Genomic DNA, 16572 nt, shown 5'->3' with positions numbered 1-16572 from the left:
GCTTTAGCTTCCCTGCTTCCCCATGTGTGCTGCTGGAGTTCATTTTGATACTTGTGATATCATGACTTCAAGTCTCAAATGAATTCTTCAGTCAGATTGCATATGTAGAGTACAATTAGATGTGTGAAAGCGTTTCATAAAACTGCATTGATCTGACAATCTTAGCTGTTCATGTGGGAAAATTACAGTGTTGATCTACAAAGAGTGCAGACATATTTCTCCAGTGTTATTGCTACTAATTAGCTCAATATGCAGAGGTTACCGTGCACTTATGCTTGCCAGTAAATTATAACTCACTGTTATACAAAACTGAGAATGTTAAAGAAAATTAAATTGCTTTATAAAAGTAATTTATGAAATCTGATAAAATGTTCCTTTTTTTTTTTTTTCCTTTGCTTTTTGCTTTTGTCCTTTTTTCCTACTGCTTCCTATGAAGTCTCCTACCAAATGGTTTTGGAAACTGGTTCCTGTAAGTTTGCCCAACTGCTTCACTTTGATCAAATTGCTTATTTTGGGAATGGCTTTGTCCATGTCATGCTTGTCTAATCATTCATTTCATTTATCTGTATGAGATAATTTTATAAGAGATTGCCCTGCAAAGGAGTGCATACCTGCAGAAGCCTGTTTTGCAAGGTAATCTGTGCAAACGAAATGTGAGATATGATGCTGGATAAGGAATTACTTTTCAAGCAGTAGTCAGTGGGTTTGTACAAGGCAGTGCTACCTGTTATTAACTCATGTCCATTGAACATTTATGAATTACTTTTTCATAAACTTTTAGTAAACACATGCTATTTGGTGCCAGTTGTCTTCTAAAACGAGACTTGCAGAAGGAGCTTTTGATTGTTGATGCTACATGCAATCTGAAATCTTATTTATTCTAAGCATATGCAATCATTACACCATTCATCTAGAGTTCCCCATTTTTTCAGCTGATTTAAGACTGCTGTTAATCTCTCCCCACACAAAATGACCCAAAGCAACCTACTTTTAGTGAGACTATAATTTCAGTAAAAGTAATAAAAATTATTTTTTCCTATCTGCAATAATATAAAGTTTGTTTTCTCTGTGCTGTGTCACCTTGGGGTTACCATTACTTTCCTCTATTATGTAGGAATTCACACTTGATGTACATTCAGGTTGTTTATTCAGCAAAGTTTGTCTGAGAACAGCTCTTAAGCTATATACAGAATTGCATTTACTTCTGATCTGAATTCCAAAGAACTAATTCCCATCTGTCATTGCTTTAAAGATTACCAAATAATTGATCTAGCAGTCCCTCAGATGTTCGTTGCCATAACTAATGAAACCCTGTTCTTACATCGCAAAAGAAATTGAAAATAACAAAGCAGATGCACGTAGGCAACAAGAAAAATTACTCTGTGTCTGGAAAAGTAGTTTAAAGGTACTGTCTCCAGCAGCCTGAGCAGTGTTCAGACTCCTGACAGTCTCTGTGGGCAATTGCTCTCTAAAGGTATCTATTACATTTGTGACACACACACAGATACTCTGCTCTTCACAGTACAGCCCATGAATTTTGTTTTGGAGTTAAGGGAGTGTAACTAATTGGAGGGAATGATGCAGAAAAACTATACAATGATATAAAAAATATAACATGATATCACAATGTTTTTTGTCTTATTTTGTCAAAGTAAGGCTACTTGAAAACAGTTTCAGAATGTCTGTGTTCTGCTTTTGTCTATGGTGGTGGCTTACTAGTGAGTGTCTTCCTTTGCATAAAAATCATATTAAACTCTAAAATACTCCATCTGTTGAGAAGCTAACTCCAGTTTGCCTGCCAGTTATCTGTAAACAATTTGAATTAGTGGTATTTATGTTACTTTATGTTGTTGGTGCAGTAGAGATGCGGTTAAACCTCAAGTGCTACTGATAATACTCAGGCTGCTCTATCGCTTGAGCCAGTCTTCTGTCTCTCCCCTTTAGAATAGAGCACAGATATTTCATAGTGACAGATATTCCTGAGCACAGAGGCAGCTAAAAACTCTGAAGTACATTTACAACATGTTATCTACTTTATGGTAAATGTGTAAGAGCATTCATTGTTAATGATCAGCTCTGAATACACACAAGCACTTATGGCAGAGTAGCTGGTGTGTTGTTGGTTCATCTTTAGCTGTCCTTGTTCCTAGGCAAGTGTCTTGACTATACCTAGACTAGGTTGAGTGGAATAAGCTCAAAGATGCTAAATCAGGATGGTTTAGGATCTCAGAAACAAGATGCCTGTACTAGCATTTATATTTCTCTAGAGCTTTATAATGTAGAAGTTCATCTTTTGCATTACTGCATATATATATATATATATATTTAGTAGCAAACACTGCAGCTGATGAGAAGTTTAAATGGAAGTTTATTTAAAATGCAGTGCAATTATCAGTGTCTTTGATTTTTTTCAGTACAACTTCTTTTATCTTTTCAACCAAATTGAAACATGATGCCTGCTATACAGTAATGAACCTGGCAGATCAGGTTATATGAGTTTATCTTTCCTGAAGTGATGTGCCTGGCATTCTCTACAATGACTTAAATCCTCTATGTCCACTTCAAAGATATGACACAGTTTCTAGCATGGATGGACACTGTTCATGAGGCCAGTGAAGGCATCATCAAAGTGCAGTGTACTTTTTCACAGGATTTACTGTGCAGCACCACTTTATTGTCAGTTTGAAATGTGTTTGAATACTCCATTAAAAGATAATATTCAAAAGAAGACATGAATTAAACAGAGCTTGTAGAATCATGATGTTCAGTCCATCTGCATCCGTTACCATTATTGATGCTTAATCATAATTAAATTGTGGTATTTCATAGACTTAATTTCATGTTGAGGAAGGGGGACATACATGGACATAATAACATGGAATTTGAAACTTAGAGCATTTTCATCATAGTGGGTCACTGCCATAGAGAGAGAGAGATTAAACTTTCACTGCAATTATAATTGGCCTATTTCATTAGAGATACTAGGGAGCATTAAGAACATGAAGAAAAGAATATTAATAATGCATAACAGGAACATGATTTTTGTTTGGTGTTAATGTTTCCTCTAGCACACAAAAATGGGATTTTCATTTTTATAAAGCGTATTTGGCACACAAATATGACTACACTAAAAGCATGAAGTAACAACTAAGTCTCAGGGGTTTTTTAAAATATTAATTGGTTGAAGTATAAGTTCTCTGGGCCAAGCACAAGCCCTTTATTTTTCTAGAACTGATGTGGCTGCTGTTGCCAGACTAGGCTTTTAGTTCTTAGGCCAGTTAGGGGACACTGACATTCACTAAAATAATGCCATGTGATCCTTGACAGAAATCCAGTGACAGTAAGTACAGCCCTCAGGGTTAGTCTGTGGTTCCGCAGACCTTTTTGTATGCACAGTTGGCTTAAACACTTCCTACCCCTCCATAAAACCTCCATCCCTGCTCATGCACTCAGTCACTGCAGAAACACAGGAGGAGAGAGTTGCAATAGCTGGAGCGATGGTTTTGGTACAGTCCCATCAGTAATTGCTCCAGCACAGCCAAAAGGTGGAGGGTGGGAGGTAGGAACGGTCAGTTTTAGCCTGGCTGGGAAGAGTGATTTCCACAAAGACTTCTGAGAGTCCCTACAGGGAGACTTGCAGTTCAGTGTGTAGGGATGCATTTAAATAGCATAAGATTAACTCAGAAACACTCTACTGCTCATAGGTAGTTCTGTGGTGTGAATATAGCCGTAACCCTTCACTACTGTTTTAAAAAGGTCTTGGTAAATAATACTAACAAATTAAAATCTATACCACTTTCTTCCACCTCCATTTGTTTTCCCAGGAAGAAGTGAAAAAAACCAGGGATGATGTTAAGTCCATTTTTTCAGTAAGCCCTCCTCTCTTATCACAAAAAACACCCTAAACCCATTGAAAATATATTCACTGCAGATAAATGCTGTGTCAATATTGTAACCTAAGGATCTCTTTATATGCTGACTGGATTTTTTAAATACTTCCATTTCTTACTGGGTCACTGCATGGTCATAAATGTTGACCATTAATATTTCTCTATGTTTATGACTGCTTACACATACTAGCAATAAAAATGGAGTTGATCAAGTGCAGATTTCCTTGTTTCTGAATTTGTCATTAAGCCAGTTATATGAATAAGATTTTGGGCAAGATACTTAGGTGTGTTAACTTCAGAGTCATGTGACTCAGCAGTACACTGAAGTTGCAGTAGCTAAGGATTTGTCTCACTGTGTTTGCACACAGATCATTTTTGATTGTATAATAATGAGTGTTACATTTTAATTAAGGTATAGAATGTTATTTAGTTTAGTGTGCTATAGAGAGATCATCAGAACTTGGTAGTTTTGAGGGCTAAGCCCAGTATTAGCATTGTTCCTTTCCTCTTAGATATTATTAAGATAATTATTAGATATTAGAATATTAGATATTATATTATCCTGTTCAAAATATAGCATGACATGAATAGTTTTAGGAAATAGAATACTGAGAATATTCAGCTATTTCTTGAGTACTGCTTTTTCACTAACAGTGTAAAACCCACAGTATGACTATGTTTCTTCATCTGTTTCAGAGCCTTTGTTTCTCTAAATTTCTCCATTTCGAATCGTAGGCTCGTTATCGGAAGGAGCAAACGTTGCTGAAACAGCTGCCCTGCATTCCACTGGTGGAGAATCTGCTGAAGGATGGTACAGATGGTTGTGCTCTAGCAGCCCTGATCCACTTCTACTGTCCAGATGTCATAAAACTGGAGGGTATGTCTGGCGTGTCTCTTAACTTGTATACGTGGCCACAAAAGTTTCAATGTCTGTGTTTGAGAACTGTGTGAAGGAAGGTGCTTAAATGCAGTATACAGCAGGCAGCATTTGACTGTTGTGGTTTAATATAAACTTTGCGCCTATTTCTTTTTACATTTCAATAAAAGGAGCCCAGATGTCCTTCCCTGGTGTGCTTGCTTTTTATGTTGCCACGCTAAAATAAACATATGTGAAACTACCTGCAAAACTCTTATTCTTGAAGCTGCATAAGTGCTTTTTGTGCATCTGAGCAGTTACAGATATAAAACTGAGGAGTTTAGAGCTAGGCTCTGCATAGCTTCGCTGCATGGCAAATAGTTGCTCTGTATTGTGGGCTTTTAGTTCATCTGAGACCTACCTGGATCATTTATAGAGTAATCAAAAATGTGTTGTGTAGAACGTATTGGTGTCGTGCTGTTCTATAATAGCAATTGTCTGTGATGATGAGCAGCTTCATCTCATTCTTTTGCTCAGAAGCCTGGTGAAGTTATACCTTCCTCTTGGCAACTAAGAGCTGTAGAATGTCTTGGCAGCTAACACCCATCATTTTCTGCCTGTGTTCTTTCTATGATACCTTTGATGTCGTGGGAACACTTAGACAGAAACATCCTGAGAAATACAGGAATATGAAGAAGGGTTTAGAGCTTGCTAAGGACTGAAATCTGGAATTCATATTCACAACCACTTTATAGGGAGCTTCCAGCACAGGAGGCATTGAAGATGAAAGGCACAAAGATGCATTCATTCACCTTTCTTCTGCAGCTTGAGAATTTTGATAAATGGAACTTTCAATTTCCATAAACATTGCAGCCAAATGCATGCTATTATATGTGATTAGGGAAGAGTTAGAACTTGGGTGGTATTGACTGTGCTAACACCTGGTGCCTCTGTCCTGTTCCAGCATGGCTGAGAACACAGACACTCTGCAAGGTCTTGTGTGCCTTGCGTGACCAGCACCTTCCTCCAGCACCTGCCTTTGAACAGGGCAAGCACATGGCATCTTTGGAACTTCAGTTTTAATATTCTTCTTAGGTGTCCCGACATCATCTTCCCTAAAGATACAAATGTGCATGTCATTGTCTCAGAAGTAAATTCAAAGGTACTCCAAAGCAACTGGAAACACTTTAATAAGATTTTGCTCATCTTCCCTGTACTTAGGTAATACAGTTTTTGATGCATGTTGAATTTTACTGAGATTTGGTTCTGTACTGAAACTGAGGAAGGCAGGTAATAAAAATACCTATGCAAAAATGCTTAAAAATGCATTAACAAAAAAGAAAAAGGTATTCTAGGGTTCTCTGTAGTCTGAAATAGATAAATTCTTCTCATTAAGTCTTCATTTCACTTTCAAATCTAGGTTTCCTTGAAGGAATAGAGAACTAGAAAGGATCCCATTGAGTCAAGAAGTTGACTATTGTACAAAATTATATAATTCCTTTCCTGAATTTAGCTTGTTCTAATGTAAAACTGTCAAACTGTTGAAAATCTGTACTCTTCTTACCCACTGTTTCTTTTTTTTTACACTATTTTAAATTTCATTCTTGGTTTTTACCAACCTGTTCTTGGTTTTTACGTAACCTGTCTTACATGCCTTTGTTGTTCCTGCAGCATTATCCTTTGGTTTGAATTGTTTCTAATCTGATGTTCACATTTTTGATTTGTTTTCTTCCTGTTGTTTTAGCCCAGGCTACTGAACCAGGCTTTTCGGTCTCCCTTGCTGAAGTGGATTTCCATTCTCATTGTTATCCTCAATAGTCTTCCTCTGCAACTTGTTTAGTTTGGGTTTACTGTTCTTGACTGTAGAGGGTCGTAATCGTACAGAAAAATCCAGTCTGACATCCCATTCCTGCTTTGTTTAGTGCTCCTCTGTCACTGCTGGAACTGAATTTTCTGAGAGGTTTTAGCATTGTGTTTGTTTTTTCCATAGCTGCATGATGCCAAAGGCACACATGTTTACACTGGCTAATACCTGATAACTCCCTGCTCCACATCACCTTCAGTCAGTGAATCACATTAGAATTTTATTAGATTCAAATGTATGACTTCACATTTTGCATTTCTGAATTTAATCTCATTTCAGTCAGTTTAGTCAAACATTTTTCCCTGTTGATCATCATCTGTGGATTTGGAATTATGAACTATGTCTGATTTTCTTCAGTGTGTGGGAATCCTTATCCTGGCATCAAAGTAGATTCCTTTTATGGAGAGACCTTTTAACCTTAGCAGTTCAAAACTTATGTGGAGTTCTGTCATGCATTGTTGCTTTAGGAATAAAATCTGATGCATGCTCTGGAAGTATATTTAATTCTTTTCTTCAGTCCATTTTTTAAGAGGACTATTTTTTTTAATGTGACTTATTATTGCTACTTACCTTTCCAAGAAGCAGTTAGAAAAAGACAGCAGAGACTATCTGGGCTTAAGTGCTAGTCAGAGAATACGGTGTAACAACACAAGTCTGTTCACAGCCACCACTTCTTTGTCTTTAAATAGCACTTCCAGAGAGTGATAACTCATGTAAAAGCCTTCAGCTCCTTGGAAAATCTCATCTCAAACATCTCAAGCCACAAACACAAATACCTAAGATCAGGCTGGTCTTTTGTGAAGATTCAGGCTTGTTGATGCTAAAATGTGTTTTTGTTTAAAGACAAAGAACAGAGAAATGTATTTTCCATTACAAAATATTATATATTTAATAGTTGGGGTGACAGAACAACATTTTCACAAAAGGCAAAACTTCCCAGCAGTGAAAAACAAAATTATTTTTTACAAAAATATCTAAATATTTAGAAATGCAAAGATAAAACGTAAATTTATAATTTCTTTCGTTTCTGAATTAGAAAAATAAGTCTCTGGTGGGGAGGGGTGGGGCAGAATTATGTCTAAAATTATCCAGTAAATGCTCCTGAATCTGTAAAACCTAAAAAGCACTTTTTTGCAAACCTGTAGTTGTATCTAATCTTTGCTTATTTTCTTCCTTTTTAGATATTTGTTTGAAAGATACAATGTCTTTGGCTGACAGCCTGTATAATCTGCAGTTGATTCAAGAATTTTGTCAGGAATACCTCAACCAGTGTTGCCATTTCAGTCTTGAGGATATGCTCTATGCAGCTTCTTCAATAAAGGTAAAAATAAAACAATTAAATAAAAATGCAAGCAACATCCACAGAATTATTTTGTTAATAATATGTTTAGTCTTTTATGCTCTGCTGTTGTATGGCTTCTCTTGTGACATAGCATGCAAGACACAAATTTCAGCAGAATGAAAAGCCACCTTCTTTTGGCCATTATGTTTTCCTAGTAATTTCAAAATACTTTTTAAAAAGTGCTTGTGAAAGGATTTGTAAAAACTTTAATTTTGTGCAAAACTATTTCCCACTTTTTCTTTATTATTAATTAATAGTTCAAGTCTGTAATCTGCAATATTTCTATTGAAATGTAATAGTGATTTGCATTAGTTTAAATGTATCAAGGCCTTAACAAAGGGTGGAAATATTAAGGACTTGTTTATGGAACTATTACTCACTGTTCTTAATCATTTCTGTATACACAAGTTCATGGGTTTTAATATTAAAGCTCTTTTACTTTTGGAAAAGTGTAAATTTTTGAGTTAAATTTTTTGAAAAATCAATGGCTTGATGTCCCAAATACAAGCAGCAACAGAATTCCAACAAATACAGTAGTTTGAATAAGCAATTAAGTGTGTTCCATCAATCTAAGATTTTGCTCTTTTAGAAAGAGGAAAATAAACCTTTATTCTGTAATTCTTTATGCCTATGCAGAAAGAAAAGGAGCAACTGAATGATTTATTGGCTAATTGTAATTTTAATTTTTCATTATTATGTTTCACCAATACCTTCTTCTATATAAAACACACTTCATTTGCTTAAGATTCTTGTTGGCTTGCCTTTAGGGACTAAAATATTATTTTTCTGAAGTCAGCATATCCATTGCAGATGGGATGTAATTGGTTTCTAAATATCTGGGTCATTTCACTGCTTTTATGATTTTCTAGCAATCTCACAAGCAGAGTCACACAGGCCAGAGCTTGAATACAGCTTTGTTGTCTCCTGAAGGGTTGAACCCAACCCTTTCCAAATAAGTAATGAGCTGCCAGGGTGAGTAAGGGCAGTAGGACCTTAGTCTAGACTCCTTAGCTGTTGCTGGTTCATTTTGTGTGTGCAAAGCTGTGCAGTGAGTGCTTTCAGCCAGCTTTTGGTGCTGTTCAATTTCACATGCAGTGATCTACCTCCATGCTGGTGAAGTGTGCTGCATTGCAGTCTGCCCTGGCTGCACCTCCTGTCCCACAGCCACGCTCCGTGGGCTCAGCTCCTTCACTGCGTTTTGATGGTTTCTCTGTGCTTACAGATACATGGAATAAATGCAACTGATTATTCTTGTTTTGGTTCATGACAATTAGTCATACCATTTTTATAGTAATGGCTTGAATTCCTTCTCAAACCAGTATGCACTAGGAAGCGTCAATTACAAAAAAACAAACTATAGTAAATATTTTGTCAGTATCCCAATGCATCAGAGTTTACTCTTTAAACTTAGTGATTTTGCTGTTTCTGAACACTGATTTAGAGTTCTTTCAAAGAGTTAGAGTATTTCTAGATCTGAGAAAGCCCTTTTGTGATCATGTTTTTACAAGTTGCTGTGGCATGGATGCTTATTTAGATGTAAATGTTACAAAGCAAGGCTGCCAAGTTTTTCTTCTAAAACTTGGCATGGAAACTTCGGCTAGTGCTGTAAACTCTGTTTTTCCAGTGTTAAGAATTAATTTGCTTGAAAAATAAATTCATTGTTAAAGGAGTTCCTCCTTAGTTTTCCAGAGCATCTGATTAGAGTAAGTTTTAATAAATGTGTTTATTCTCCAGTGAATTTTATTGTCACTTTTAAAAAACTTGTATTGTGAGTGGATATTTTAAATATTACACATTGAGTTACACTGGTTTGTGGAAGCTACTCATCTCAGCCTACAAAATGTACATAATATGAAGTCTTAGGATTTGTAGAGGTGTGTCTTTGTTAATCAGCAGAAATTCCTGTCTCTTTTCAGAGTCGCTCATACTGCACAGTAGGTGCCACTGTGCTTTTGGCTTAAAAACCTCTTACATTTGTAGTGGTGACAAAAAAAGTAAAAAATACCAACTGCTGATATCTTACTGGAAAAAGCCTCCAGAAAAAAAATCTCAGCAGTTTTTGGAATTACAGTGCTGTGCCTTGTGTGGTCCTAGAAACTACAGTAGGTATCCTGGCTTGCTGCTGGTTCTTGAGAAGGAGGAGAGCAGAACCTCTTCTTAAGTGATCCAGCACAAACTACATAGCTTACATTCCTCCCAGGGCACCCTGCACTGTCCTGGTACATTAAATCAAGGGAGGTTGGAGATAGGATATGATGCAGAAATGTAGTGCAGCATTTCACCACAGTGACACTGCCTCCTTTCAGGTTTTCCATCAAAATGCACAGAAACACAGTGACTTCATTTAAGCATCCTGAGTCTTTGATAGAGGCTCTCAGATTTCCCAGCAGATGAAACTGTTGGCTTAGTTCTGGTTTAGCACAGAGAGAAATAAGCTTTGTCTGGATTTCTAGACAGCTTTAATGTGTCATAATCAAAGGAAGCAGAAAGTTTTGGTGCTTCTTATTGCCTGTTTCTTCTCTTCTAAGAAAAATACATTTGTAAAGTTCTTCATAAGATGTTTACTAAGGCAGGGCTACTGATATTAAAGAAAAAAATATTTCAATACATTCCATGGATGCTTGAGGCACCAACAGGGACCATGCTGATTCTTGGTTGTTTTCCTTTGAGACAGACAAACACAAGTAGAGAGTGATTATATAAAAATAATCACAATATTTTCTGAATCCTCCCTGCATATTTAACAAGCGGAAATAATAGAAATCTTGAGTCTGTCTCTAGTTGTGCAGATTGCTTTTTTGCCCTTCTCCTGTAAGCAGCTTTATCTTCAGACAGGATTTATTTTTTAAGTATCTTGTTCTTCACCTGTATCTGGGAAAGTACACAGAGCTGAAGGAACTGTTTCACTGTGACTTGACATGCACTTGCATTGCCTTTTCAAAGAACAAGTTTGTAGAGATAGAAAACCTTGCATAAGGTGCCATCAGAAAAGTATGAAGCATCCTGCAGAACCTAAAGATTTATTTATTGCTTTGTCCCAGCAGTTGATCAGCACTGTGATATAATAGGAGATAGGTAGCATTTGTGCTTCGGTTGTTCAATGGAATGCATAATTACTATAAGGATCTTGTATGGTCACTGAAGAGAGAATTAAAACAAGCATCTTACATGTTCTATTTGTCACATGAGATACATGGAAATTATTTCTAAAAGGGTTAAAAAACACATCTTTGGTCATAATTGATTATATTCTCGATAATTTTAGATCATTCTCTGCCACTTTATTCTAGTAGGGGCATAGGCTTCAAATCTAAAAACAAGTCATTTAGGAGGTGAACTGTCAAAGAGGGGATTGACTGACAGCTGGAATCATTTGGTGTGTGCCATGATTTGAGAGTTTACACAGGAACTTGGCATTACATCAATTGTTGTCTTTTGTAAGTGTTCCTTTACCCAAGCCCATACAAATATGTGGGGTTTTGTTTTGTTTTGTTAAATAGTGATCCTAAATTCCTACTGCTCATTTAAAGTACACACGTTGTGCATTCTCTCTTCACTCATAGAGGATTGACGGTGAGATTTGGATCACACTATTAGAACACTTTTGATTAATTCAACTGCCATTATCAGTAGCATGACTCAGAGATTATGACTCAGAGATAACCATTCACACACAGCACTCATTTGCTCACAGAGTTCACACACATACACAGAGTCATTTTTACTGGGTTGGAGCCCAGTCCCTTGGTCTCCCAGAAGCAGGGGCTCATAGTGGCCCACCAGTGGCTTTGGGGAACGTGCAAAAAGTTTCTCAAGGGGTCCATTTGTCCCTTGGGGTACGTATATATGCATACAATCTTTGTCTGCTTGTAAGAACTGCTGTTCCTGGAAGGAGCTGGCTGAGTGCTGTGCTCCGGGCGTGTTGGTTCCTGGGCGTTCAGCAGGGCCGCGGGGCTCTGCAGCCTCGCTGTTCTTGCAGGGGGATTGCACGTCCTTCAGCACAGCTGCTGCTGCTCTGGCTGCTCTCTGCTGAGATCTCTAGAGTCTGCTCACCCAAGCTCGTGCAGAAGGCATATTTGTTAGAATGAAAGCCTTCAGAATGTGAAATGATGCAAATCTGAGAGATCATTGCTGTCTTGGCTGAAGGGGCGTTCCTCTGACCTAGATGTGGGCCAGACTCCAACCTCTGCAGAATCACAACTAAGCACATGGAATAGGTACCTTATTTTTGTGCCTGATTACTAACCAGAGTGGCAGAAAAAACATTTGCACTGTCAAATCCTTTTTGATTCAGATCCAGAACTTCTTTTTTTTTTTTTTTCTGCTGCTGAATTGAACAGGAGTGTATGATATCTGAAGGGTTGATGATCTTGAAGGACTCTTCCAACCTAATCATTCTGTGATTTATATTAAAAAATATTTATTGCACCTGAGCAGTTTTGAATACTTGTACTTTCTGATGTAATATTGATGGTATTGTTTTGTAAATAACATAAGCAGAGGCTGTAATCAGCACCAGAGATGTGAAAAATAGTGTTCCAATACATTGCATAGATAAATCCTGGAAATTCAGGGCTGCACAATTCCCACAGGTGTTGCACAGCTTTCTCTCCCACTGCCAGCCAGGCTGCTCACCTAAGCCTGAGCTGGCAACAGGAGCCCCTTAAGGACCTGGGAGAGCAGCTGGCTGTGCTTGGTGAGGCACTTAATATGTGTGGTGGGAGTCAGTTCAGCCATTTCATTCCCATCTGGCTGGGTTAAAACGATTGAGGATCAGGAATTAAAAGTAAGATTCAACCAGGGAACAGTTTTTTGAGAGTTTCTCCCTGAGAGGGACCGAATGTTCCTGAGTCATTATTTAAAGGGAAGCAGCGTGGTTTGCTTTCACTGATGTTAATCAGCCGCTCTCCCCTCTCAGTTCTGGTCTGGAACAAGGCATGGTGGATTTGAAAACTGAGCTGGTGTGGCATTTATTAGCCTGTGGCAGGACAGAGGACAAACTGGTAGTGCTTGGATCATACACAGCTGCAGTCTGGCCTTCTCGAGACAGTTTGTGACACTCCAGTTTTCTGCAGTCTTGAAGCATTTACATTGGCACCTGTATAACAAAACAGGTGTGGATTTGCACTGGACAGGACCTTTAATGGCCCACTGAACAGAGATTTTAATGTGCATCATGGTAAAAATTTTACAGTGTATTTTATGTAAAATTTTATGTATATTTTGAAAAAAAATTCTAAAAGCTTCTGTGGCTGGTCTCACACCCAGTTTTAGTGGATGCAAGCCTGATGACAAATTATATGTATCATTTGTGTGTATGATATTGTGGTTATTCTATAAATATGGAGATCTAAAACCTATAGGTGTTAGGAGGGTATAATTTATTTGAAGTATCTGAAATTAAGTAAGATTAAATTAAATTAAACAAGCGTGTTTAGCTAATAATGGTCTCTGAAGCTGCAAGTCTGCCATCTGCTGTTCAGGGGGCTTGAGCCAGCCTGGACTGCTCAGGGCTTCCTTAGTTTTTATTGGTGTTAAAATATTATTGTGTGTAAGTGCATGTGATAATCATATGGCAAGCTATTAGAATTTGTCACCATAATCAAGGCAAAAATCTATGGAAATCATATTTACATTCTTTTGAGTCTGGAATAGCAACATTACTACAGACCCACTGCTAGTTTTTCCAAAAAAATTTGTTACTGATCATCAGTCTTTCCCTTCGTTCTGACTAAAAATAACCTGTGAGAAAACGTGATTTCCATCATGATGGCTCACCATCAGACATCTAAAGTAGCCTCTGTTCTCAGTGGGCTGTGCAGCACTTTCATTTTTAGTTCAGTAAATACTGCTTTGGTGGCTTTAGAAAAACAAACTCTCTTGCAGCAGCTCAAGACCGCATAGAAGATATTCTCAGAAGGAATATCTGTCCTTCTTAAAATAGTCACACTATTGTGAGTCTGTTTTTTGTTGAAATGCAGCATTTCAATATAAACATGAGAAATTGGAGTCTCTAAATGCAATATTATTTTGGATGGGGACAAAGCTATGACTAGAACATTTTATGATTTAATTTTTTACTAAAAAATCAAGTAAAAAATATGAACGTTTAAGGAGAGGCAAGAGGATGGGAGAAATATTCAGAGAGAATTTATAATAATTTGAAATTGTAGTACTAAAAATCGTATTTGTCTGAGAAGAACTTCTGAGTTTTTCTTGATCTAAGCTTCCTAATGAAATCAGTGTGTGGTACTGAAATGCTATGCTTGACATTTACTTGAATGGAAAAGATTCTGCTATGCACTTTTCCTCATTCAGTTGTGTCAAGCTGAATAAACAGCGATGGGGTTTTTCCTATTCTATTTATATCTTCTGTGTAATAACTGTGCAACATCTGCCTGATCCCTTCACCATAGAGTACAGTGTAGGAGTAGCTTTTGGTCTGAGTATCCCTTTGCTGAAGTATAGGTTTATCTAAGTTATAAATCTTCAGGAAAAATAAATTTGAAGTAAAACTGTCAAATAAGTACTCAAAATTATATTTTCAAATATACTGATGCAAAATTGAGATTCTCGTTTATTATCAAAGGTTTTTTAGTAAATATTTTGTTTATTTTAAAATTACATTCTTATCCTTAATGCCTGTGATTTGTTTTTGAATTAGAATGACATTTTTGTTTCAAATTTTTGAAAGAAACTCATTGAAACAAAAAGTTGTTTAATGATGGTTTCCCAGTTCAATATATAACCATTGTTTACATCTTCAGGCTTTGTAAGACTGGTGGCAAAGGTCTGTTCACCTGCTTGAGCCAGCTCAAACCTGGATATTTGCTGATCTTCTGCTGATATTTCTGATATGAAGTGGCACTGAAGATGCAGAAGCTTTGGCCTCTGAACTCCTTAGCCTCCACAGTCAACAACCTTCTGGGCTTTTTGCACTCCTCATATGTTCTTGCAGCAGAAACAACTGTTCCTGCCTGGCTTTCCTCTATTGATTTTTGTTGTTGTTAATGCAGTTTGTCACCAGTTGTTTTTCCTTTTCATCTGTTTTTTCCCTAGTGTTTAATCTGGGGGCTCCCACGCTGTGTCTTTCATAGCTGTGTAATGGGAACATCCAGTAAGGACATATATATCAGCAATGCATAAACCTTCGGAGCTAAAACCTGGTTCTAACCTGCAGTCAAGAAACTCTGCTGCTGTTTTTTGTTTTGCATTAAAGGCTTGTAAATTTGGGTAGAACTTCACAAATGTGACAAAAGCACATACTTAACACAAAAGCCAAAATCAGATTCCAGCTTCTAAAACAAAGGGCTACCATACTTTTTCATGTTAAAAATCTCTGAAGAAAGCATTATCTGCCCTTGCAATGGGCTTGTCACTGCTATTTTTTAATGGAAATGGCTGGTCTTTGGCAGGCATTTTTTTCCATCCATCCTGCTCCTCTCTGCCCTCCCTGCAAGACATCAGGCTTGAGCATATGCTTGTTATGAAACATTTCAACCCAACTGGTTGCAGTCTGGTCAAATTATGTGTTGGTGCTACTGGCTTCTATTTCTAAAAAAACAGTGGAGATTGTAAAATAAGTGGATTGTAAAATAAGATTGTAAATGGCTGCAACACAGAGACATCTCCCAAATGCTGCTTAATCTGTTTACTTGCAGGCTTGTGTTCTAACATCAATTTCTCTCCATCTTTTTTCTTTATTTTTCATGTAGAGCAATTACATGGTGTTCATGGCAGAATTGTTCTGGTGGTTTGAAGTGGTGAAGCCATCATTTGTACAACCCCGTGTTGTTGTGCATCCCCAAGGTAATTATGTTATGGATTGGCCTTAATATGCATGTTTTGATATGTATGTGTACAGATTGCATTGTGTTCACAGATACAGTGAATATTTTAGTTAACAGGATTTGGCAGTGCACAGCCCCCTTAAAGAAGGAAAGGAGTTCTCTTTCTTCATTGTAAATCTTCATCTCATCTCATAAATCATAATTAGATTTTGTTGTCTGTTACCAAAAACTCATTTAAATTGTTGTGGTATAATCACTTGCAAATTTTCCTGACCTAAACAAGCCTTGAATCCATTTATGCCCATGCAAGAATTACAAATATAATAAGAAACAGAAAACAGAATTTAGCCTGAAGAGCTTGTGTTGCTGAGAAGATACCAAGAGAGAGAATCATAAATCTGGGCAAAGTGAATAGAGAGCTAATTCTAAAATTTCATTTTGTACCAAGTGCAAAGGCACCATCTTCCATCAGCAATTCTCAGATTTAAAAATCCACCTTTCAGATAGATCTTGAGGTCTAACTAACATTTCAGGTGACAGAAATGTTCACACGGCAGTGCTGTGATTGGCTTTCCATGCACTAGGAAGAGATTTTCATTGGGTGGCTGTTATACCTTGTCTTCATTTTTATGCTTTACAGAACATACAAATCTGATATGAATCTTTAAATACTGCTAACTGGTTTAGGATGTGACAAAAAATCTTTTTTCTAGTCATTCTAAGGGTTGGAGAAAAAATTTAACAGAAACACTACTTCCAGAACAACTTTTGCTAAAAGTGTTTGTTTCCTTTTAATTTTTCTTAGTTTATTTTTCTGTATTAGTACTTCC

General features: G+C 37.1%; 1 protein-coding gene across 4 annotated transcripts in view; it reads left to right on the top strand.

The window, feature by feature from the left end:
* The window catches only part of CAMSAP2 (calmodulin regulated spectrin associated protein family member 2), an 81846-nt gene that overhangs the window by 47275 nt on the left and 17999 nt on the right, over positions 1-16572 (top strand). For 2 of the 4 annotated variants that reach the window (XM_041420713.1, XM_041420712.1), the window contains exons 5-8: positions 437-469; positions 4626-4767; positions 7792-7931; positions 15668-15761. In XM_041420713.1, coding sequence (XP_041276647.1) covers positions 437-469; positions 4626-4767; positions 7792-7931; positions 15668-15761 — 409 coding nt within the window. The remainder of the gene's footprint in view (positions 1-436; positions 470-4625; positions 4768-7791; positions 7932-15667; positions 15762-16572) is intronic. The other 2 variants (XM_041420716.1, XM_041420715.1) reach the window with 1 other exon arrangement.

Source organism: Onychostruthus taczanowskii, unplaced genomic scaffold (genome assembly GCF_017590055.1).
Source record: "Onychostruthus taczanowskii isolate IOZ18803 unplaced genomic scaffold, ASM1759005v1 scaffold65, whole genome shotgun sequence".
Lineage (NCBI taxonomy): Eukaryota > Metazoa > Chordata > Aves > Passeriformes > Passeridae > Onychostruthus > Onychostruthus taczanowskii.
This window is presented reverse-complemented; position numbering and strand designations above follow the sequence as displayed.